The sequence below is a fragment of the Electrona antarctica genome, assembly GCF_951216825.1.
Source record: "Electrona antarctica genome assembly, chromosome: 10".
NCBI classification, from domain to species: domain Eukaryota; kingdom Metazoa; phylum Chordata; class Actinopteri; order Myctophiformes; family Myctophidae; genus Electrona; species Electrona antarctica.
In genome coordinates this window covers 11,312,486-11,338,195 of record NC_136791.1, presented here as the reverse complement: position 1 = coordinate 11,338,195, position 25,710 = coordinate 11,312,486, and the positions used below count along the sequence as shown (strand labels likewise).

At 41.5% G+C, this 25,710-nt stretch overlaps 1 protein-coding gene across 1 annotated transcript in view; it reads right to left on the bottom strand.

Annotated features, from left to right (window-relative positions):
* The window catches only part of atp6v1ba (ATPase, H+ transporting, lysosomal, V1 subunit B, member a), a 37,693-nt gene that overhangs the window by 9,905 nt on the left and 2,078 nt on the right, over positions 1 to 25,710 (bottom strand). The window contains exons 2-9 of the mRNA XM_079512212.1: positions 9,802 to 9,857; positions 9,519 to 9,617; positions 8,921 to 9,014; positions 7,506 to 7,583; positions 6,862 to 7,001; positions 2,252 to 2,353; positions 1,284 to 1,381; positions 596 to 719 (exon numbers count right to left, since the gene is read on the bottom strand). Coding sequence (XP_079368338.1) covers positions 596 to 719; positions 1,284 to 1,381; positions 2,252 to 2,353; positions 6,862 to 7,001; positions 7,506 to 7,583; positions 8,921 to 9,014; positions 9,519 to 9,617; positions 9,802 to 9,857 — 791 coding nt within the window. The remainder of the gene's footprint in view (positions 1 to 595; positions 720 to 1,283; positions 1,382 to 2,251; positions 2,354 to 6,861; positions 7,002 to 7,505; positions 7,584 to 8,920; positions 9,015 to 9,518; positions 9,618 to 9,801; positions 9,858 to 25,710) is intronic.

Below are 25,710 nucleotides of genomic sequence, written 5' to 3'. Positions count from 1 at the left end.
GGCCCTACCTGGGCCCTCATCAAACCCTGTACACTCAAGACACTGCCCCCGCTGCCACCTCTAGATCTCCATATATGGCCCTGCTCGACATTCCATAATGTTCCATATGTTGATCGGACCTCATCAAACTCCGTACACATGGCTAACATTGGCCAGTGCAGAATTCCATATGTTGATCTGACCCCTCATGCCAAAAGCGCCAGCGCTTGCCCAGCAGTCTGCTGTCACCCAGTCGGATGCGTGCACTGCACACTAGGCATGTGGGCGCTTCTCGCCCTCAGGACGTCTTACTGGTTTACGGCACTTTCAACAACTGTCATGGGAGCTTAGTTACAACCGGAACGGACTTTCTCTCCATAATAAGAGCCACTTGTAATGATTAGTCAACAGTAGTTTTATTTCTAAGTCTACTTAAAGGACGTACACATTTGTAGTACGTGGTGACACAACAGTAAATGTTGGTACCGGTGGCAGTACGCAAGAGCACTTTGCAGTTTGATCGCGCAACATTTATTTTGGCCACGCATGTGCACCAGTTATGTCACGTGCACCTCTGGATATGGAGACAATGTTATGTTCCATTGCTGTACTGTACCTCTCTCAGAGCTTCAGCATAGGAGCTCATGTCTGTCAGGATGACCAGGACGTGTTTCTCACACTGGTACGCCAGGTACTCGGCTGTGGTCAGCGCCAGACGTGGGGTGATGATTCGCTCGATGCTGGAGGAGAAAACAAGGTATATTTACTATACAAACGCATTCATTTTCAGGGCTTCCATCATCACGCCCTTACAATTCGACACATCTGATGTGAACATTATCAAGTAAAAAAAGAATCGAATATAAAAAAGAAAAATACACAAATTTGTGTCCAACAGGAGCCAATTGTAGCCTCTGTTACATCACAGTGAAGTGGTGCAACATTTAATTGAACTAAACCTTTTAATTATGAAAGAATATTCTTTTAAATATAATACATTTTGGGGAAAAATAACATATCTACAAGCTGTTGTATGACAAAGTATAAAATAGGGGCTTCGATTTAGTGGCTTATACAAAATCTATTAGAATATTGCGTTGATTTATTGTGGCTTTTTACTGTGTGTTTCCTGAATCTTTAGACTAGTCGTGTAGTCTGTTGCAAAATAAATTTGTAAAAGTTTCAAAATAATACTGACATTTTTTAGCTTGCGGCCCTTGGACTTTCAGAATGTTGCTGAGTGGCCCCTGAGCCATGTAAAAGTTGAGAAGCCCTGCCCTATACAATTGACGACAGAATCTTACGTGGGGTCATTGGCTAGGTTCAAGAACAGACAGACGTTGTCCATGGAGCCATTTTCCTCAAAATCAGACTTGAAGAAGCGGGCAGTCTCCATGTTGACCTGAGGGACAAATAATAACTTATGAGTAATGGAGGTAGTATAGAGGTAGACCTTGGAACATTCTAACAAAAGCCTAAACACATCATTTCCACCTATGTGAAAATAAAAACGGCACCCATGTGACTTTGCTTTAAAGAACGTACAATGGCTCAGGAAATATGCAGGAAGAACGCTGCACTGTAGCACAAATTCTGCTGAGATATTTTATTTATACCACAGAAACATCAAGGTTCTATTGCCATACAATACATTATGGCACAACATTTCCAACTGTTGTTGAGGTTTGCCATGACTAACCAGCCCTTTTTACATCATTATATTCATTAACTGGATTCTCCTTTTTCAAAAATGCATAACCATGCACACACTGACTTGTTCAAATCCCTATTCACGCTAGTCTGCCACTATATGCAGTGCATTTCCACTCTCCCGAAAGAGACTTAACCACAATGGGGTGTTAATTGGCAGGGAACTGGGAGAGAGGGGTGGATTAGGGTTTAGCAACTAAAGCAGAGGGGTGTGTGCGTGTGTGTGTGCGTGCGTGTGTTACAGGTCAATCACTCCACAGTTGTGCATTAAAATAGACGAGAGGCGCAGCTGAGGAAGAGAGAATTTGATACTGCCTGGTTGAATCTGTTAAAGGGTCTGTTGAATTAGTAACCTGTCAACGTGGCATAGGGATCTGCTCAGAGACGCAGAAGTAACAAGAGAGACTTAAATGTTAAATCACCAGGTGAATGAGAGATGGGAGAGGAGGGGGCACAGGGTGTCACGTCAGGGTTAAGAGCAGGGGATTAGCATCAGAGAAGGAAAGAAAAACAAGACAAGCAAAGAAAATGTGTTCCTCAATTATCAGTGTGGTTCACTCACCCCCATTGCTGCGAAGACGATGGCAAAGTTCTCTGAGCTGTAGTCCATCACATCCTTGGATTTCTGTACCAAACCAGCCTGGCGACAAATCTGGGCAGCAATCTGAGAGGATGAAACAATGGGATAATCACTGTGTTTTAGGGTTAACATGTCAACATTGACCAAACCGACATTCCTTTCAAAATTATTGAACACCATAAGAGTCTGCCTAGTTACTTCTTTTGTTTAGGCCAGGGGTGCCCACACTTTTTGACTTGAGAGCTACTTTCAAAATGACCAGCTCGGCAAGATCTACTCACCAAATCAATTATTATACCATTGCTGAAAATAGTTTAAATATGTACCTGAGGGGGCTTCGGAATAGTAGAGTTCGTGTTACATTCTGTACAGTATAAGACAAATGCACTTGGAATGGGAAATAGAGGGGGAGAAATGTTTTTTTTTTTTTTTTTTTTTATCGTTTCTTTTCTTCAATATATTTAAATGAAATACTCTTTAGGGGCATGTCATGTGATCTACCTGCACAGCCTTTGTGATCTACTGGTAGATCGCGATCTACCTTTTGGGCACCCCTGGTTTAGGCCAACCACAGAAGTCACAGAAGTTACTCCCGCCATGGGTTTTCAAACAAAGGCTTATGATATCCAGAAGGAAAGCACTGGCGCAAACTTGGACAATTAAAAGCCTTTTTATTCACAGGGTGCAGGCAAACAGAGTGACAACTTTTTGATGTCAATACATCACAGAAACGTTCCTGAGGTGCACCGGACCGGGCCTAAACTTGGCTCGAGGCGGGGTGGAACCCCGTTGTGCTTATGATATCAACTTTGTTCAGGACGGCAGTGGCTCAGGAAGTAGAGCTGGTCATTTGTTCGAAGGTTTTGGCTCGATACCAACACCGTTATTTATTATAACAAGATAAGTCGACACCGTTTTTTTGTAATCAAACAGGAAATGACGATTACAAAACCAACTAACGGCTTCAAAATTCACAGTTGAGATATTACTAGATCTATCTAACCACAAGACCTTTTTTTACCTTTACTAATTTGAAACATTTGGAACCTTTTGCCAACACAGAGCAGCGTGTGTGTGTATATATGTACATTTGTGTACATTTATTTAAGAATAAATGATGAAATCCAGCTCTGTGTGCTGGTTGAATAAGTGTACGAGTGGTTAAGTGGTGGTCAGTGATGCTCCATGATTGGGAAAATGTGAAGAGGAGAGGAATTTTCACGCTTATCACTTAATGTAATAGCTGCCGTCCGCTGATCCGGCCTGACCTCCCGCTGCACTCTGAGCTGAGACACCTGGCCCATGAAGGGGGACTGCCGTGCACATGACCCCATGACATCAGTTTAATCAAACGACAAGCCGGGGTCTCTACATCGTCCCAGTGACACGACAAGTAGGCCGCTGTCATTAGGCGGACAAGGCGGCCCCTGTTTAGCTGCATTTACAGTACGACCGAGCTATGATGTCCATTCAAGCACCCTCTCCCTTCCTTTTGATCATGAGTGTTCCAACTAGTGAAAAGAATGGGTCTGATGAGCTTTAGTTAGGCTTACATTGTAGCAGGTGCTGATAAAAAAGGGAAGCCTAGCAGTAGACTATAAGCATTCCACATACTGTAGGAATGATGAATGACAAATGATAACATTGTCCAATGAACTTATTTGATGTTCACATTAAGCATGCAACGATACACTCAACCCATGATACGATAACTCATGATACGATACATATCACGACATGAGGTTCACGACAACCTTGAAACGATTGTTGTCCCCAAGCTTTTTTCACCATTTTTATTTAACTAGGCTACATTGCAAAAGTAGCATTACTTTTCATGTAAAATTACTTAATTTCAGTGCAACAACTGTAAACATGCTTTCTTGTTTAGAACTTAGCTCGAGTCAACATGTAAAAATATTAAAATAAGCTTTCTTTGATGACATCTTAGGATAGATGTAGACCTATTTAACAGTGCAGAAACATAATTGCCTTCCTTGATGTATTAATGAGCACCAACGACCATCACCTGGGCACAGTCACAGACACACAGCTCCCCTCTACAGTGCTCTACTACTGAAAGTGACTGCATGGAGTCTGTCTCATTTCTCTCTAAAAGTACTTGAATATGATGGAATGATTAAAGCTCACATTTCATATCAAACACACCATAATTCACTAGCCCCCCCTAAAAAAAAAATATATATATATATATATATATATTATTAAATCGATATATATCGTCAGGATTAATATCGATATATCGTTACATGCCTAGTTCACATCGACCATATCGTTGTATATTAGAACTTTGCTGCGTAGATCTGATCATAGCATTAGTCTCTGTGATGAAGAAACGCTGGGTAGAACTGGAAAGTTCTACCCAGTGTTTCTTCAGGTCTCTCCCTGGAGTGTTCTAAATGTGCCTAATTAACCGAACTACAAGCTCACAATGTACCGGCATGCAATGCTTTGAGAGATCGTGGATCATACTGGATATTTTTTGCTATTTGTCATATGATAAGTAGGGCTTATTTGGTTTGCAGTTCAGCCTCAGGGGACATCTCAAACAGTTCATCAACTGAAACAATAGAAATGTGCAGTTTGAATATCGCCGTTACGCATGTCAAGGGGCTATTGGTGTAGCATTCATGAGAACATCGGTTTTTGTGTCAGTATAGCAGTGCTTATATTTTTGTCCTTTGTAAATTAATTAAGCATAAATGTCTTGAAAATAGAGAGGACATATGCACATCAATATGAGTCTCTACTCTCTACATTCCCTTTCAACCAAAGGCAAATACAAGAACAGTGAAAGGCCTTGTATTAAAAAAATTAAACTGAATTTGCTTTGAGTGTTGAAAAGGATTGAATCAATTAGTTTCTCTATATACAATGGAGTTCCTCCAGGGCCACTCTTTTAAGTTTAACATTATGAAATAACCTCCTTTACATAGGATTGTTTCCATGCATGTTATATCGCCGTCATCAGCTCGTCATCAGCAGAAAACCTTGGTGTCGAGTGTATTGGATGTGGTAAAATTATGTTTCCATATGTGGACTCCTTTGACGGAAGCAGAAGTTAAGACTACAGTCTTCTGATGCTGACTCAAAAACCTTCTGATGCAGAAGTATTTCTATTTTTCACATGTACCGTCATTTCCGGACTATAAAGCGCACCTGAATATAAGCTGCACCAGCTAAATTTAGGGGAAAAAAACAAATGTGTACATACTGTATACAAGCTGCACTGGACTATAAGCTGCAGGTGTTTTAATGCTAAATAAATAGCGTCAATGCTAGCGAGCTAAAATATAGCCATCCTTGTATAGCCAGGCATCCAGTAGAAAGCACCAATGTTTCCATCTAGACCACCGGATAATCAGCAAAGACCTCCGAACATCGCACGTTTTATCCAAACCACGGAGAGCTCCGTAGATTTCGAGTTAGTCAGCTTTTTAGTCAGCCTGTATAATGGGATGCGGACGGGAGCGCAACCCGGTCTAGGATCGCTAAAGAAGGAAAGGCCAAGCCAAAATAATAATGAAAAAATAGAAATCAGCGATCCAGTTTGATATCAATAATAAAGCTTATCAAACGGAGTATTACACCAGAAGCAGTTGCTAGTTGGATTCCTTCTGGCGGAACTTTACGTCACAAGCAGTAAATCTAAGGACCGGCCATAGAGATATATTTAGAAGGTCCCCTAGTGGCCGTTGGCTGTAAAAATCCATAGATTAGCCATACCATTGTATAGGCTGCAGGGTTCAAATTCAAAGCATGGGGAAAAAGTAGCGGTTTATAGTCTGGAGATTACGGTAGATGTTTCCATCGTATGAAGACCACACATTAACACTAAACAGAGTATTTCAGACTTTTTTATTTTATACATGAATGCTGAGTACTGGTGTTGTTGTTTTGTCCTGTATCTGTTTTGTAATTGTTATGTATCTGTTGTTTGTCCTGTCTCAAACTTCAATAAAAATACTTGAATAATAACACTAAACAGAGATAAATCATCTACAGGGCCATCTATACTTATAACATTAACAATACAAAAAAATTGCTTTGATGCAATCTCGGACTACAGTAGGCAGGGAAGATCTGGTTAGGGAAAGAAAATGTTTGGCCTTGAGCAAGCACTGACCTCCATGTGCTCTCGAGACCAATAGAGCTTTTAAGTCGGCAACAGTAGGACTATAGCTTTGAGAAATAAATGGTAAATAGTGCATTTATATAGCACTTTTTATCCAAAGCGCTTTACATAGATTGTGAATTACATTCACACATACCGGTACATTCATACACCAATGGCGGAGAAAACCATGCACATCAGTAGCAATTGGAGGTTCAGTGTCTTGCTCAAGGACACCTCGACACAAACTCTGGCGGAGCCAGGGATCGAACCGGGAACCTCACGGTTCCCATCTGGCCACTCTACCACCCAGAGTTAAAGGAAAGCAGAGCAAGTTTTTGTTCACCATGGAGACGTGCATCGTAAGGATTTACTTGGTAGATATTCATATTGTACATTTCTTTGCATCAAAACATATTTTTCTTAGAAATGTCATGCGGCGGGCCAGGGCAGGTCTCACCTCATTGTGGGGCAGCCCAGCGGCAGAAAAAATTGGGATCTTCTGTCCTCTGGCAATGCTGTTCATGCCATCAATGGCAGAGATGCCAGTCTGGATCATTTCCTCAGGATAGATACGGCACTGAGGGTTGATGGGCTGGCCTACAGAACACAGAGCAGGAAAAGAGATTGGCCTTGGGAAAAGGTTTCCTTGTAAACATCAGTACACGCTCCAAACGGCACCATCCCAACAGTCCTTTGTGGTGGGATAATAATAATTCCAGTGATGGAAAAAGTACTCAATTATGTTACTTAAGTAAAAGTATCAATACTGCAATATAGGTTACAAGTAAAAGTCTGGAATTCAAAATGTACTTGAGCAAAAGTACAAAAGTATTGGCATCAAAATGTACTTAAAGTACTGATAGTAAAGGTACTCATTATGCAGAATGTGTCATTTAAGTTTGAGATTGTAGATTGGCTATTTTCAAATGGTCGAAATGTATATAGGGCTGAAGTGGCTACTGTAGATTGTCATAATAATCAAAATCTACCATGTAACTAGTAACTAAGTTTTCAAATAATTGTAGTGGAGTAAAAGTACAATGCTTGGATCTGAGATGTTATTATTACAAGTGTACAGAACACAATGAAAACATGTCTCACCCATAATGTCCAGATAGTCCTCAGCCAGCACAGTGGGCCCACGGTCAATAGGTTTTCCCGAGCCATTGAAAACTCGTCCTGCAGAAACAAAGTACGATTAGCTCCTTTAAGCAAACAACGTTTAGCCTTCGTTCTTGATAACCAACTAATGCAAGGTTCAATGACTAAGAACACGAATATAAAATTCATTAGAGGACTCTTCAAACCCAATCTGATCCATACTGTTTTGTGTCAGAAATGTGTTTTGTGTTGATGCCTGAAGAAGGTCCGGAGGGACCGAAACGTTGCCTTATTAACCCATTTTGACCTGAGATCAGATTCTAAAAATGTCTTCTACATCCTGACAGTTTTCTGAAAAAGCTATGTTTATGTCAGTCGTTCTTCGATTTTTCAAAAATAGCAGACCTACAAGCTCGTAGCGCGCCACTCGGTGGCACGCTATGAGCTTGTAGATCTGCTATTTTTCAATAGCTAAAGCATAACATAATGCTAACACCAAAAGGGGTTCCCACACAAAATGGGTTAAAATAAAAAAACTCATGTACCGAGCAGATACAGTGTGCGGGTGTATATTTATTCCTTGTACCGAGCAGATACAGTGCGCGGGTGTATTTATTCCTTTCAGTGCATACGCCTGATTTCTAGGTGTGCGAAAGCTTTTTTCCTACAGCCAGAAAAGAGGCTCTTGTTGAATCTACATGGCCTCAATTAATACATTAATGATGCTTAAGGTTAAAGAGACAAAAGTATGTTTTCAATAGCTCCCATTGAAAACATGTAACCTTGTGCAGTGCAGCCTGACAGACATTCAGGAACATTCAGTGAAAAGGTCAGGTATTAAGCTCTAGCTCTCAATTTGGTGTCATAGCCCTTTTACTATAATACAAAGGAAATTCACAAAATGCATGAGTGAACGAAGGATAAAAAAAGGGAAAATAAAGCGGAACATTCATTGCATGTTGAAAGCACAGTTTATAAAAGCTTGGCTGCTAGCTGCGGATTTTTATCATTTACAGGTGGAGAGGTGGGGGGGACTGGGAAGGGAACAGGACTAGAGACAGCTAAGAGTAAGAGCAGCTCTGGATAGCAAAGGATATTTACAGACAAATAAGCATTTCCTGCTGGTGGGCTACTGGGCTTGGTCAAAAGCAATTTCATCTCATGGGTGGCTACTGGCTAGGTAGTGAGGGAAGTGCTTCATTAATCTTTAAGTGGGTAAGAGGCATTGCCCATGTTGTCCAGCATTTGACCAGCATTCTCCTCTCAGCCACCACATTCACTGTGTCCAGGCTGGCCCCCAGGAAAAGACTCAGGCTTCCTTAGCGGTCTGTCTATTCTGTCGTTTTTGCCAAGATTATTTTTTTGTTGTAGGACAAAGTATCCATTATACCTCATGACCATCGTGTTCAACTTACCCAGCATGTCCTCTGACACAGGCGTACGCAGGATATCACCAGTGAACTCGCAGGCTGTCTTCTTGGCATCAATGCCTGATGTTCCCTCAAACACCTGAGAATGACTATTGATTAGCCTCTGTATGTCACACAGTACAGGTAACCAAGGGACAAAGAACTCTGCTATGCTTTCAAACCACACATTCTCATGAACATTCTCTACTGCGTCGTTTTCAGTGCAGCTTATGATAACAAATTAGATTGAGGGCCTCTAGATTGAGGCCTCTAGATTGAGGTTATTATCTTTAGAGTATATCAGCCGTGTCAATTGATGAGTTTGCAAGTTTGATGCCCTACAGTTGAATCGGTACGGCTGACAATAAAGGAGTAAATGGGTGGATGGTTTTAGTGACAGACGGGGACAGTCCACATCTACATGGTTCTCCAAATAAAGAGGAAGAGGGACATTTTGTTTGCCAGCTGGATATGGCTGTCATGGACGCGAATGCATTAGTATAAATCTGTGGTGCTGCAGAGGTGTCAGCAATATTGCTGACACCTCTGCATCAAGAATGAGAGAGTTGTTATTTAGTCAGTGAGTGTGGGTGATGGTTCTTACTTGGACAACAGCCTTGCTTCCTATCACCTCCAGGACCTGTCCACTTCTCTTTGTGCCATCAGGCAGGGTCAGGTGCACAATCTCAGCATACCTGGGGAACTGGTCCAAGGTACATAATATACAACTTTTAATTGGCTGCGTTTGTGGGAGAGAAGCCAGGCAGAGAAGGCAATATATGTCCACTAGCTACGATAACAATATAATTAAAGTACAAAGGGGATAAAAAAGAGATCATAAGTTGAATTCAAAAACAGAGATAATGTCTTTATGACAAGATACTCACCTTAACATTATCCAGAATCACCAGGGGTCCATTCACACCAGACACAGTAGAGTAAGCTGGAATTAACAAGCACAAAAAGAAAAGGTTAATCATAAAATTTACATGGAGAATCAAGTCAACTCCAAAGTCAATTTAGTGTATAAAGCATTTTTTTTAAAACAGAATTTATCAATGAGAGTACAAATTGATTCAGCAAAACTTGGAAGTAAAACAACAAATACAAAAATGCATATGAAAAAAGAAAGGGGAAAAACAGTAGTAATGTCTATCAGCGGCGTCGAGTCCGGGGGTGCTTGAGGGCTGAAGCACCCACTGACACAATGGGCACGTTCGGAAATAGCGCACTGAGCAATGCAAACTAATAGGAGAGTGCACTACCGCACTAGGGGGCACCCACTGCCGTTATAAGAACTCTTCTCGCCTGATGTCTATGACAACATTTCCAAGTGAAAGCCATCCATCTACAGTTGGGCAAGTAGTCTCCCTTAAAGGACCACTTCACCACTTTTCAACCTATCTTCATATAATAGGTCCTCACTAACAATCATGATAAAATGGCAAAAAAGACTATGCCTAACGATGATGTCACTGGTGGATGGGTTTATGAACTGCCCACAGCCCTCCTATGAGACACAGACACAGTAGAAAAAAATTGTGCCATTTTATCATGATTATTAGTGAGGATCTGTTATATGAAGATAGGTTGAAAAGTGGTGAAGTGGTCCTTTAAGAACAACCAATAATCACAAGCTGACCTTTTGTATTGAGGAGATTTAAAATAGCTTTCATCCACTTCTGCACCCAAATGTCAAGGCCAGACTAATGTCAAGGAAAGAAATACGAGATGCATTTTGCACGCGCAGCAGTGTACAATTGGAAAGTCTCTAAACCTTGTAAAAATAGGCTACAGAATGAAGGGTCATCATCATTATTACTGAAGGGTACTATATGCAATTATACCCTATATGCTGGACTGGGGACCAGAGTCCCAGCCCCGTGGACTAGATCCTATATGCTGGACTGGGGACCAGAGTCCCAGCCCTGTGGACTAGATCCTATATGCTGGACTGGGGACCAGAGTCCCAGCCCTGTGGACTAGATCCTATATGCTGGACTGGGGACCAGAGTCCCAGCCCTGTGGACTAGATCCTATATGCTGGACTGGGGACCAGAGTCCCAGCCCCGTGGACTAGATCCCTATATGCTGGACTGGGGACCAGAGTCCCAGCCCCGTGGACTAGATCCCTATATGCTGGACTGGGGACCAGAGTCCCAGCCCTGTGGACTAGATCCTATATGCTGGACTGGGGACCAGAGTCCCAGCCCTGTGGACTAGATCCTATATGCTGGACTGGGGACCAGAGTCCCAGCCCTGTGGACTAGATCCTATATGCTGGACTGGGGACCAGAGTCCCAGCCCCGTGGACTAGATTCGCCTTTTTTTCCCCCAACTAAATCTCTTCACTGAAATGAAGAGATCTAGAATGCATCGCCGACATATGCTATTTTTGCTGAATGTCTGCCCCAGACTTCATACTGTTCATGTGGTTAATCCATAATTTCCATGGACACTGTGCAGCAATTTCCAACCAACCAACCTAGTGGGATTCATACTCCTATTTTAGAGCCGAATAAAAGTCGGTTCGGCTCTGTAGAGCCTACAATGTGACGTCATTTGAGGTTCGGGGGGCGGGTACCGTCCTAAAGTCGGCTCTTCGGTGCTACTGAAAATTTCTGACGAGCCGAAATAATTTCGGCACTACAGCGGTAAAATAAGAGTATGAATCGGCCCAAGCACTGCTTTAAAGGAAGGAAAAAAATGCATCAAATGTTATCCAAGTCTATTCTGTTATCCTAAGACTATTTAATCCATCTTCCCCTTTTTGTGTAAAAATTGCCCAATAGTGACAGCCGGTCAACAAGTGGATTCATGAATGTATGTATATAGACAATATTTTAGGCCAATAAAAAAAGACTATATACCAAATTCCCACTTTAAACAAAAGAAGCCTGTCGGCTGTCGGACTAAATGCATTTACGGCTGTTATCAAAGCAATTCTGGGTTCCATAACACCAACAGTGCCACAGGCTGATCACCTCCATGCCACGCCCCATTGATGAAATAATTTGTTCAAATGTAGCCCAGACCAAGTATTGACTACATACATTAATATACTTTTCAAATGGTCGACATTTCTTCTTCAACATTTTTTTTAGTGGTCTCGTAAAATATACGAATTTGTTGAGATAGGATTTTTGGATTTTCATGAGCTGTATGCCACAAAAAATGTTTTAAATACTTCACTTTATGCACAATGAATTGAGAATATATGAAAGTTTCACTTTTTGAATTATATTACGGAAGAAAATGAACGTTTACACAATATTCTAATTCATTGAGATGGACCTGTATAAGCCAGCCATCTCCGTGTTATTATCTGTACTTCCGAGTCCAACCACATTGAGCAGTTAGCTTGTCGAATGAATATAACAAAAGGGACATTTAAAAGTTTTGTCCTGCACAGGACGCTGCAAGAAGCCTAAATGCATGACTGCTCACATGTAGCCATGCCCCACTGGGGGACTCTATAGTGGAGAAGCACACCAGGTTTCTCAAAGCCCTTTCCTAACCCACAAGGACAGATTCACTGGCTGACTGGTACAGCAGCCTGGGTGGGCTGCTTGGACCCTCATTGCCCGGCCTTTATCCTAATTTAAATGCCCCCGGATACAAACACTCAAAGACAAGGTTATGTCTAATTAGAAAATCATCCAGGACTCTTGGTTAAGAGTTACTGATACACGGACGGACGTGCCTTTCTTCAGCACATGAAGCGACAGCGTCATTTGAATATCCAATATGTAACACAAGACAACAAAGTTAATCATCCATATTACAAAAAAACAAAAAGTCAGTGGATTTCCAATGTGATGGAGAGTCATGTGCAGCAGGGGAATCTGTGCATTTATGAGAACATGAGTATTAGTCTGTTACGGGCTTAAGGTGAGACAAACACGACTGTGTGGTCGCAAAACCGTAGACATTCTCTCTTTGGGTGCAAACATTAATTCTGCTGGCAGCCTGGCACTGGAGACAATTTTGGTAGAGTCTGCAAAGAAAGACAGGGTTACTCCCATCTGTCACCGTCTGAACATCTGCAGCGTTGGGGATAAGAGGGGAGGACGGGGCGGTTGAATCAGGGTTTGTATAACTGGGGTGTGGGGGTCGTCATTGTTACTGCTGGGTCTTCTATCATGGCCTGGTGTTTCGTTTTGTGTGCGAACCGTCAATCTCTGGGCCGATATCAAAGGCACGAGGAAATTAGAGCAGACTGGTTCTAACACAAAGCACTAAAGCCTGGTGGGGTGCATCCACTATGCCACTAATTAGGCAGAGGCCAACAAAATAACCTGTCAATGCGCTATGTGGCACTGGAGCCATTTCCCACACACACCTGCATTTCACCCCCTATTAGGCAGACGGGCTGTGAGACACAAAAAGGAGGAAGAACTCTGGGAGGGACTAAAGCACCGAAATGGACAGTATGTGAGAAATGTAAAGTTTAACTACTAATTTATAATAAATGTTGAACAATTATTTCAATAATAGCCAATCAACAAGCTCAGAACACACTTGCAGGTAGTAAGCTAAGCTTGTAGGTTGGCTATTTTTAAAATAGGGATGCCAGGCATAAAGTGGAGGCACTTACATTAAGGGATGAAAAAATAAAGAAGGCGGGCATCACAAAATCAGGACATTTTCCTTCTCTTCATAAAACACGTCATAACCTCTCTACTACAGGACTATTTTCATTTTTGTTTTCATATGGAAAGTCATGGTTGTCATTTGTATTGTCCACCGTTTGACGTTACATTTGTTTTGTGTTGAGCTGTCATAACACTAGGACCAAAGAAAATTCACTGCATGTACCCAAAGTGGTAATTAAGTATTTTCATTTTAACATCTGGTGAATTCCTGGAAGAATAATTTTAAGAGACTAAGAGGGAGAGAAGAAACAGCATTTGCTTCTCCAGACCTCTTTTCCCTCCCTTTAGCCAATGAGAACTACAATGTAGGTTAATGAGTCATATACTGTAACACTTTGTTTTAGTGCAGCACTAATTCCCAGTACTGTCTTGGGATAGACCATAAACGGCTTTACCGAAACGATCCCTTCAGATGGGATGGAAATTCTCACTCTTATTTTACAAAGAGATTTGAGCAAGTGAATGGTGTCCTTGAGCAAGGAGGACAAGCCTCAGCTGCTTCTAGTGTCTGAAAGTAAAAGCATGCGTGTTGTTCAGGCCCTCTCTTTGTCGCTCCTCCCATAGGCTGACAGCCCTCCCATAGGCTGACAGCCCACCCATAGGCTGACATCCCACATGTTAGTTCTTTAAATAAGAACGAACATGTTTAAGTTCAATGTAATAATTTGTAATTAAAGAAATGCATAAACAAAAAGATGATAATTAATTATGTATCCAATGTTCGACATTCAAACTTGTAGGTTTGCGTAGGTTGGTAGTGTTTCATTTTCCATTCACCAATACATTTCTCTTCGATTATTTTGTGAATAAAACCAAAATTTATAAGTTTGCAAATGTGAGCCTTAGTATAACATGCACTCTTACACTTGACTAAATTACAATTTTGTCAACGTACCAAAATGGTCATTGGACATAAAGTAAACTAGTGTCATTCTCCATTTTCCCCTCTCCCCAGGCCCCACACGTGTAAAGTGTCTTTGAGTACCTAGAAAAGCTCTATACAAACTCCAAATAAATCAAATTATTAATACTGGATTAAGTGTGACATTTTCAGCTTTCAACATGAGACAATACCTATTATTCATGTACTTTTCCTAGAATTCAATCCAACTTTCAAGACATGATCTTTTGTTGTTCAGCTCTTTGCACTGTGTGGTGGTCGTGTTCATAAGTGGACTTAATAGCTACACTTAGTAAGTGTAGCTATTAAGTCCCTTACACTACAAATTGCCCATATGTCTCAAAACAGATACATATGGCTGGTTACCAAGGGGTTATAATAATGATGATTCAGAGAAAATTGCAGCTGTATAATTATACAGCAACCTTTTAGAAATCACAAAAGTCCATTGCATACTAATAGGAGATGATTGGCAACAGCGATGGCGCAACATCATTTCAAGAAATTTGAAGTGACCTTAGCATACAATTTAATGTGGGTAGGAAAGATGCATGTTGCCATCACTTGGATTCATATAATATTAAAATATATTGTTTTGAAATGAGAAAACAGACTAGACTAAAGATGAAAATAAAAACATGGCTCTCCAGCATAAAAATGTATTGAACTCACATGGCCAACACATAAATAGCAAACAGATTATATCTTAAAACATCTTAAAAGGACCGTATACCAGCAATTTAGCCCACTGACTACGACTCACTGTATACAGCATAGTCAACATTAAATACCGACAACCATTTTCCAAAGCATACTGTGCTTAGTTTGATTTCTGAGGAAGCCATTACATTTATTTCAGTGTGGAATCGACAGACAACTTACATAAACCTACAAGCAAGATGAGTTTGAAGTCTAACAACCAGACAAAATGTCATTGAGCAGTTTGTAAATCCATTTATCATTCCGTTTTAAATGCATTTTAAAGTGCAAATTGATTTGAAAAGTCTAGCAAGCCAAACATTGTCCCTAGAGTTAATGTCGAAGTGTCCTTGAGCAAGACACTGAACCCATAATTGCTCCTGATGTGCTGGTTGGTGCCTTACATGGTTTCCGCTGCCATCGGTGTATGAATGTGTGTGTGAATGGGTGAATGTAATGCACAATCTATGTAAAGCGCCTTGGATAAAGGCGCTATATAAATGCACCATTTACCATTTACTAGAGAAAATATCCATTCATAAATTTCATTTAAGCATCCATGGCTTATTAATAACCACAAAATTATGTTTAGCCAACACCGACTCAATTATTTCAGTTACATTTGAATGACTATGGAGGGAAAAAAAAAAAAACACCTGCACAGTCTTTACTTGCACAAGAAAATATTGTATAATATTAGCAATGTTTCAGTCAAGGACCTTCAGGCATGCTTTGCTAAATTGCTAGGCACTGAAAAAAGAAAAGAAAAACATGGTCTATGTATGATATGGCCAAACCTGTGAATTAATAGATAATGACACATTGGCAGTATGGTATTGTCATTTACTGCAATGCCATGAGTATGCATTGTTGGCGTGATAGCCCCAATGGTAATAACGCCTCTAAACCTATGAAATGTTTTTTACCATCCTCAAACCATTGAGCTACACAGGACCATCATTCACATCATGAAAAATAGTACAGTTCAGAGTGCCAGTACCCTTTTCCGTTCTACAATGATTTTCTTCTTCTTTTTTTTTTAAGGAGTTTGCTCGCTCATTTCACAAGATAACGATTACTCAATGGGCTATACATTCATATGGTTTGAAGTAGCAACATTTCCCATTAGGTTTGAAAAACTTTCTCCACCCCTCTTTTGCTACTTCAGCTCAAGTGCAGCGATCCCCTGGCTTGGCATGCAACAGCAGTGTGGGTCACCCTGTGGCCTGTTCAGCTGCCAGAGCCCTTTGTGTACAGAGATGTTAATTGGTCCTAATCCGCCACTAGAAGCTGTTTTGGTAGCCTGACCTCGCACCCTGAAGGACACCTTGGTGTGAAATACTAAAGGCCCATTCAAGTGCCAGAGAAAAGAGGCACAGAGCATTCCAACACAATTCAATTTCCCAGCTAAAAGAGAGAGGGGGGGCATAAGGGAGGGGATGGAGATAGGATGGAGACGGGGATGCATCATCATTCTGACACTGAATGAGTGGTACAAAGCTGCAGTATTAACTAGGATGTGCAGGCTCACAGGCACATGTCTTAGGCCATGCTACTTGGAGCTTCTCACAGACACTCAGAAGATGGGAATGCTAATTGCCTTGAACCTAAACTAGGAACCACCCTCCCAAAAAACATGAACACTGACTGACACTGTATGTCATTTGGTTCATGGTTACTGATACTACAGTGTCTGTCACAATACATATAACAGTATATATGCTACAATTAAGACATTTCAGTAATGGTGATTTTTAGTTTGTGTCTCACTTCATTTCAACCCAAAACGAAAACATTTGGCATGTAAATGTAAGAGAATTAGGTTATGTGGACATTTGGCTTTACATGAGTAGTCAAGGTTTATTGTGTACAAAAATGCTAAACGCACACCAAAGTCCTTGTTGCGGTGCCGGCACACGGGAGAAAACTGTAGAGGAAATCTTGAAAAAACAAGAGGGTGGCCGCACACACCAATATCCAGAGTGCCAATATTTTATTAGGACAGCAGGTAAGACAAAAATGAATCCAACGTTTCGGCGGTTAAGCCATTCCCTGATGAAGGCTTAACCGCCGAAACGTTGGATTCATTTTTGTCTTACCTGCTGTCCTAATTAAATATTGGCACTCTGGCTATTGGCGTGTGCGGCCACCCTCTTGTTTTTTCAAGATTTCCTCTATAGTCAAGGTTTATTAACACAATCATTCCCGGGATTCCTTCAAAATAGGAGCTCTGGGGTGCCGGAAAGACATGGCCGCTTTTACTCTGAAAAAATTGTGACGTGCACGCCGTCGCACAGGTACGGAACGGAACGGTGCACGTGCATGCACGCTATAACACGTCCCCCTAGGTTCAAGAGAAGACCCACCTAACCTTGCATCACCAGACTTTCCAAGACGCACCAAGTACCCCTATTTTCACACCGTGTCAAGTACCGTGCCGAATTAAAATGGCTACTACTAACAGCTTTAACTGTTACCTGAGCACACGTTCTCACTCATACACGGTAAGCAACACAGCACAGCAGTATGGCTCCAGCTACAGCTTGTGTTGTTCTGCACGCAACAAGAATGCCTCCTCCACCATCAAAGAACAGATTCATTTGTCCAAAGCTTTGTTTAGTTTCGCTACTGTGCTGCAGTAAAGACTGTCTACTTTTGTGTTTGTGTGTCAAACTCTCATACACAATTTAACAATATAGGTTTATTCATGCTATATCAGCTGTTCTGTGTGCATGCCGCGATACGCACGCGTGAGTGCACATGTGGACGTTCCTTGGTACCGAAAAACAAACAAACAAACACCATTACACCACTGGTAAGGACCTCCCCCTACACAGGTGGGGATGATCAAATGTTGGCTTTAAAAGAGAGACCCACATCCCCAGTATCACATATTAGTCTGCTCTGAAGAAGGCTCTGCCGAAACACGTTAGCGTTCGCAAATAAACATGAGAAATTGCATGATCTGATCCAGTCTTGCATATTTATTTTGGAGTGCTGCTTTTTCCATTTAGTTGGTTTATGAGTCAAGTTATTTTCAAAGCTGAGCACCCACTGCCTCAACCAAGGGCAGTTTACAGAGGAAGCGCACCCGTTTTTCTGTCTTTATCCATTGCAATACATGCTATAAACGGCCTTGCTGCCCGTTGGGAGGGATGGTAGCATGGTTACCGAGTTAATAATATTAACTATCCAATTTTAAACAGATTGCCTGCATCTATCAGCACACATTTTAAACGATTCAAAAAGGATTGCTCTGTCTGGACAAGTTGCATCCACCCGTTTGCCACAAAGTTTAACAATGGATGAATGAAAATGCTTTATAAAATATAGGGTTCATGAATGCCATTACCTGTGACAATTTGTTTTGATAATTGAAACTGATGTCATCTTTAAGAGATACAAAAAAGTAAGGTCATCATAACAGGCAGCATTCGGCCCACATTGTGTGTGCTCTACAAGGTCAACCATTCATGAAGCTATTTGTAGTAATGTTGTGGCAAAATTCATATAACATTGTGGTATTGACTAATTTAAAGGAGCATTCAGTGATTTGGGTGATTTGGAAACCCCCCCCCCCCCCCCCCGGTCTGCCCCAGTAACAACATGTGCACATGCACGCACTACAGTGGGGGGACACGCGACGGGCCAACAGCACGTCACACACCAAGGCCCGCCACCACTCGATCATGATTGGCGGAAGGACCCTCTCTATCCTGATTGGATGAAGGCTGGGGACAGGGAGGAACTCCTTATATGGTCAGCACACTCTATAGTAGGGAAGATTATCACAACAAAACGTGTTGAAAAAGTAGTGATATTTGAATTAAGTGAAATCACTGAATATACCTTTAACCCCCTTATGGCTATTGACGTAATGAATCAATAAATCCCTTATGGCCACTGATGTAATTGACGTAATAGTTTAATCCCCTGTAATCGGGAGCTTAATATAACAAAATGTAGCAACTTTTAGCTTGTTTGGCTAACGGCCGATGTAATCTACCTAAAACCGGCCGAAATCCGCGCGTGCACGGTCGATCACGCACGCGCGCAGTCTTTATGTGCATCGCTGCGTAAAATGCAATATTTTGGGCTTGATTAGAGCTTCATTTGACTTAGTTATTAAAATCAACGATGATCGCTTAGCATCCCGGACATCTGATAGTGCTGCACAGTCCAAAGCTAGTACCGGATGTTACACAGAAGACAAGGACTCCCCAACTAAATACATCGATTGGGAGAGCAAGCATGTTATTATGCTCAGACTGGGAGCAAATCAGTGAGCAAAGTGGGGCCTCTTTAGGCCAGTCAATCTAAGCTAAAAAAGGGGCGTGACTAAAAATAAATTGCAATAGTAATCGTTCAAGGTTTTGTTTTTATGATCCTTAGGGCCATCCAAATAACATTAAAAACTGTGAATGAAATATTTAGTGGATCATGGTAAATTAATTTACTGCCACCTGCTGGACGCAAAGCCAACCTCAGAGCCGAGGGATGCGGGGGCGATTTAGAGGGTGAACACACAGGACGGATATCCTGTTGTGGGCTAAATAAATAGCGTCAATGCTAGCGAGCTAAAATATAGCCATCCTTGCTCTAAAAAGCGCCAATGTTTCCATCTAGACCACCGGATAATCAGCAAAGACCTCCGAACATCGTGCGTTTTATCCAAACCACGGAGAGCTCCGTAGATTAGGAGTTATTCAGCTTTTAGTCAGCCTGTATAATGGGATGCGGGCGGGGGCGAAGTTGCACAAGCCGGTCTAGGATCGCTAAAGAAGGAAAGGCCAAGCCAAAATAACAATGAAAAAAATTGAAATCAGCGATCGGGATATCAAGAATAAAGCTTATCTGACGGATCAATCCGCCAGGAGCGGAAGGTAATTACATTCCTTATGGCGGAGCGTTCCGCCATAAGCAGTAAGTCTGTTAATTCACCCAAAAGTTTACATTTTGTAACCAGGGATCATATCGTTAGAGAAATGAGGCGCAAATCAAGCCTGTTTTGAGCCAAAAAGAAGAATCCAAGATATTACGATTCTAAAAAGTGTTCTGAGCGAGTACAGGCCACAGTGTTCCGAGCGCGTACAGGCCACAGTTGTGAACCGTAATCACATGCTACTTAAAGCATGACATTTTGAAATGTTTTGCCTTATAGGTTGTTAATGGTACCCCAACATTCAACCCCTGAATTTGCCATGATCCACTAATTATTTCATTCAATTTTAAATACAGTATGTAATTTGGATGACCCCACCAAAGGATCATAGAAAATCCTTGAACGATTAATATTGTAATTTCGTTTGGGTCAAATCTTAGATCGACTGGCCTGTCTGCAGGACAGTTTACTGGCAGGACAGTATAGATTTGTTGTGAGTGACCCAGCCCATACATTAGAGACAGATGTTGGACCTTAATGCCAAGTGTTGTGTTCACAAGAATTTAAATCTGAAACCATGGATAGAGCACATTTTGTCACACGTGGTCAACCATTTGCCAAACCGTTCGGCATACAAAGCCTCTCTTCTGCATTTCTCATTCTTGGCCATGTGAAAACCAGAAACTTCTAAACTGGAACATTTCCTTAATGTCAGAAGCAAAAACGGGAACAGACAAACTCACAAGGCAGACACTAACCTGTGTAGTAATACCGTAAGTTATATTTACAAGGCTGTGAAAATATCTTTAGGAGAAAAAGTGATGCAGCTTTAGCAGAAGTTAAGAAAGACTGGGTTTTTCCTAGTTAATAAAATACTCATCCTTACTTCTCTATTATGACCTGCCATGTATTCAAATGGAAATCTTTGCACCGTGCACTTGGATAGGTTTGTCCTCTTGCAACATCAGGAACAGTGTCACATGTTTAGTCCAAAGTGTTATATTCTTTCATTATAACAATGGCACACGCCCATAGTACTTCTTTCACTGACAAGCTAGCTGCTTAGACTTAATTAGGATGCAGATTATAGAACCGCTACAAAAATAACAGATTTGATAGAAATTACTTTGATGCTGACAGATGAGACATTTGTTTGTTGTAACTAGACTACATCATTGCCACTAATTAGTTCCTCACAAAGAAGCATACTGCCATGTCTTTTCATAACACCAAAGGACTGAATAAGCCACTAAAACAATGGCAGAAAGACATTTTGTGGGTTAATAGCCTTTGTCGCATGTGACATCAGAGACAAAGGCCTCTTATTATAAGAAATGACTTGCGCTGGTGATAAACCTCTTTTGTTTATTATCCCATTTCCATTTCAAAACGACTTACCGGTACTTCAGGAAAAGTAAAGTCACAAAAGCAATGCAAAACCATCAACACCCGTCTCTTCTAGATTATTTTCAATGCCTTTTCTATCCAAGACAAATTTGGCTTCAAAATAGGGTCAATGACGGTCAATGAAATTAACAAAGGAATTTAAACGAAAAAGGTAACAGCCGAGTTCCTACAGTAAAATGCTACCGAGTTGTTCATCGCTAACGACAACTTGATATTATCCATACTCTGTCTACAACAACAAAAAACAAGGTTTAGAAATGATCAATAATACATTTTAAAATGGCTGAGATTAAGTGGAGGAAGGACATCAAGCATTAGGTGTACATTAAAAATCACACCCGTGTGAACTGAGTGGTGCAAGGTCTTATATAGCCTGATCAGCTGTGGTCTGACGTAATGTCAGTGACCATAGTAACCATGCTCGTTTTTTTGGTACGAACAAACACGGGTACAAAGCCAGTTGTTGGAGTGGTTTACACCACTCAAAAATAAATCAGACCCGTCTGAAGTGAGTGGTGCTGTACTAATGCTGTACGTACTGTACTGTACACGCCCTCCTCCCTGGCCTGTGTGTGTCTGTCTGTACAACAGTGAACAAACGCTATAACGCTATTTTCGTGCTTGGACAGACAGACCCAGGGACACACATAGCTGTCTATAGGAGTGGTTGCACACCAAAAAAGAAAGAAAAAGGTCTTCACTGTTTTCTTGAGATTATCCTTTGGGTTCAAACTGCGTAACATCATCATCAGAATGTGCCTCAGCCTCACCTTGCTGCTTGGACATTATGTTTGATAAATGAAAATAGGAAGCAGAAATTAGAGGGAAGAGGACCCCCTCCCCAGACAGAATGAGGGTTCTAAAAGGCAGCATCTTCAATCCTTAGCTTTCCGACGATAGCCTCAGCTCCATTAAGTCATTTCATTCCCTTTCCCATTTTGCTAAGAGGCTTTTAGTGTATGCTTGCCTTGCTGATACTCTCACAAGGAAAAACATCACCTGGCTATCTTCATGGCCTGGGAAGTGTTCACTGTTCAAAAGGCGTAATGAGGGAGATGTGAACTAGGCCCGAATGTTAGTCAGAGGCATATCAGAGAGAAATAGCACAGGAAATAGGACTAACTAGAAAGCACTAAGCAGGTCAGGTAGGTTATTGAGGGACAGCATTGTTCAGAATTGAGGATGGTATATGAAAAATCACACCCGTGTGAAGTGAGGGGCGCTAATATAATAAAGTCTAACTCATGTTGATTAGGTGATGTAAAACAAAACGGTGCCAACAAACATTAAATGCCATTAACAATAAAGAGACAATATGACATAATGAGGGACAATATGACAATTTTCCCTTTCATTGTCAATGGCGTTAAAACAAACATTGAACTAAAAACAAACATTAAACCTGTATATAGGAGGGGCTAGCACTAGTGCTGCCGGAATTGTCCAAAAATTACATTCGGATATTCGTTTTAAAAACCCACGTGGATTCGAGCAATTCGACATATTCGGATTTCGATTCCGATTCGGGGCCAGTCGGATTTTTTAATAATTATATTTACACCAATACAACCTGAGACATAACATTTAAGATCGCATTGCTGGCGCAACTCTCTCTCTCTCTCCGCGCATTGGCGCTGCTGAAAACCGAGTTGGAACACAACGCATGCATTCTCCCTTCTCCCGTAAAACTACACGGCACGGAGTCAGTATTAATTCACAGAACAGAACACTGCATTGCTGCTGCTGCCGGACCGGCGCCGCAGTTCATCCTTACGCATTTTATTTATCTTTTTATAATTTCCTGAAGGATAAAGTCGCTTCATGATTGAAGATTGATGAGTGATAGATCTGTGTGTTGTCTAAAAATATACTCTTCCATCCGTCCGAAACAACACCGAAGCAAAATAAGTTTCGGTGTAGGCCAGGCCTGTCTCTGATTCTGATCACTAGGTACGCTGTTGACGGAAGATTTCACCCTTCTGAGCAGCGTACACTCACTGCGCAAATAACGTAAAAGGCCCCGCCCGCCCTGTGCTCACCGTTATTTGCGCACCGTCCGTACGCAAATAACGTAGTGCGCTCTTTGCCGACTTTGCGCAGGGCGGGCGGGGGCCTTTTGTGAATCGGGGAACCTACGCAGCCTGCGTAGTCTGCGTTTAGGAGGACTGTGAGGCAGCTGATTTATTCTTCAATGTATGCCGGTGTCGGCGTGTCGCGTGGCAAATATAACTAATCTACAAGCTCACAACGCTTACCCACGGCACCGTCTGGCGAAAACTTGCACAGCATTTTTATTTTGAACCTTAATTTTATATATTCAGTTATTCATTTATTTTTTTGATACGAAAATTCGTTCGAATATGGAATATTCGTTGGCAGCTCTAGCTAGCACCCCTCAAAAATCCATCGTGATCACTTGACTATAACGGGCCCGATTCACTAAGGTGTTTACACCCATATATGGGGTGTAAAGGAATTTTCCAAACGTTCCACGTTAGTAGCATGCAAGTCATGCACGTCTGCATCCGAGCAGACTTGAGAAAGAGCCGCCCTCCGCAAAATTCACCGACAAAAAACGATTACTGCATCAAACGTGAGATGTTTGGAAAACTCCTTTTACACACAAAATAATGAGCTAGAATAGAGAGAGAGACAGGAAACCAAGTGCAGAGGCCAGAGAGAGAGAAGAGACATGAGATAAAAGACAAGGTCAGATACGAACTCAGGTCATCACACTCACTCACAGTCTAGTCTCTGCACTGGCTGAACTAGGCCTAGAATGTCTGATTGCACATACTGTACATATCATGTATTCCCAAATCCCAGCCATAGATCGGTCCCTTCCGCTCGCGGTTAGCATGGCGTGTGTACTCACCCAATAAATAATTTCTAAGACTTGGGAGTCAGATATTGTCCTCTAGTTTCATATCCATTTGAAAGTTCTGGCAGAAAACGTGCGTTTAGTCAAATATCTCCACTTTTCCAGGAGCTGCACATGGAAGACATTCACCCCGGGCGAGGGGCCCGTTATGACTGAAGGACAGAATTGACCAATACTTCCTCTCTGATCACCACAAATGTCATCACAAATTGACCAGGAATGCATAAATGTATAACACAGTTGACAGGTGGTGTGATTAATTACCCAGCACCAATCACAACGCACCTGTCTATTGTGTGCCCCATACATTTGTGGTGATCAGAGGTTTTTGTAAATTCAGTCCATCAATCATACCGGGCCCCTCGCCCGGAGTGAATGTCTTCCTAGTACCGATCTATGGCTGTGTATTTGGGAATGTGTGAATTCCGTTTGTGTCCGAGCATAGGCATGGCTGAGGCATGGTAACGCCCCGCCTGCCTGTGATTGGTCTACTGACACTGCCCGTCTTGACTGACGCGAGGTCCGTGGTGAGATTGAGAAATAAATAATAGGCTACAAGAGACTGACAGCTTGGCACACGCGACAGATTTGGGTGTGTTTTAAATAAAGTGCTAGTGTTGATTATCATGTATTAATCTAATTATAGTAAACTAATACTATTACACTAAAAAGGATAAAGATGAAGGGAAAATAGACATTTTTAATACAATAATGTTTCAAGTTTACACATACAAACAAATTACACAATAATCAACACAAACACTTTATTTTAGAACACACCCAAATCAAATCATATTATGGCGTGCATCAATCAATTATTCCATCAAAGCAAACGGCATAAACAATATTAGTTTGCCTCGTGTACAAAAATAAAAACGTACAAGTTAGCATTCTCTTGTATCATACCATACTACTTGTATTATTTCCCACCACGGAGTATCAGACTATCCAGGCATCCAGCATATCCACCACCAACTCGGAGGACAGTCAAGATGGGCAGTGTCGGTAGGCCAATCACAGGCAGGCAGGGCGTTACCATGCAGCTGGGTGAATCTCAAAACAGCGTGGAGACTTGTTTACAAACTAAACCTCGCAAGACGTCCCCGCGAGAGTTGGGAACACTGTTGTACTGCTTAACTTTATAAATCTATCTTAAAAAACGAAAATAAAACCACATGAGTTTTCCTGATGTCATAAACTGTCAGAATCTTTTGTTGCGTTGGTTGGTTCATATGCTAAAAGAGTGACTGAGAGCTGTTTCCCCGTTACAATGGAAGTCAATGAGCGACTATTTCTTATTTCTTAAATTGCTAATAAACACCACAACAGAGCGAAATAACTCATGGAATGGAATAGTTTGCCCATAATAAA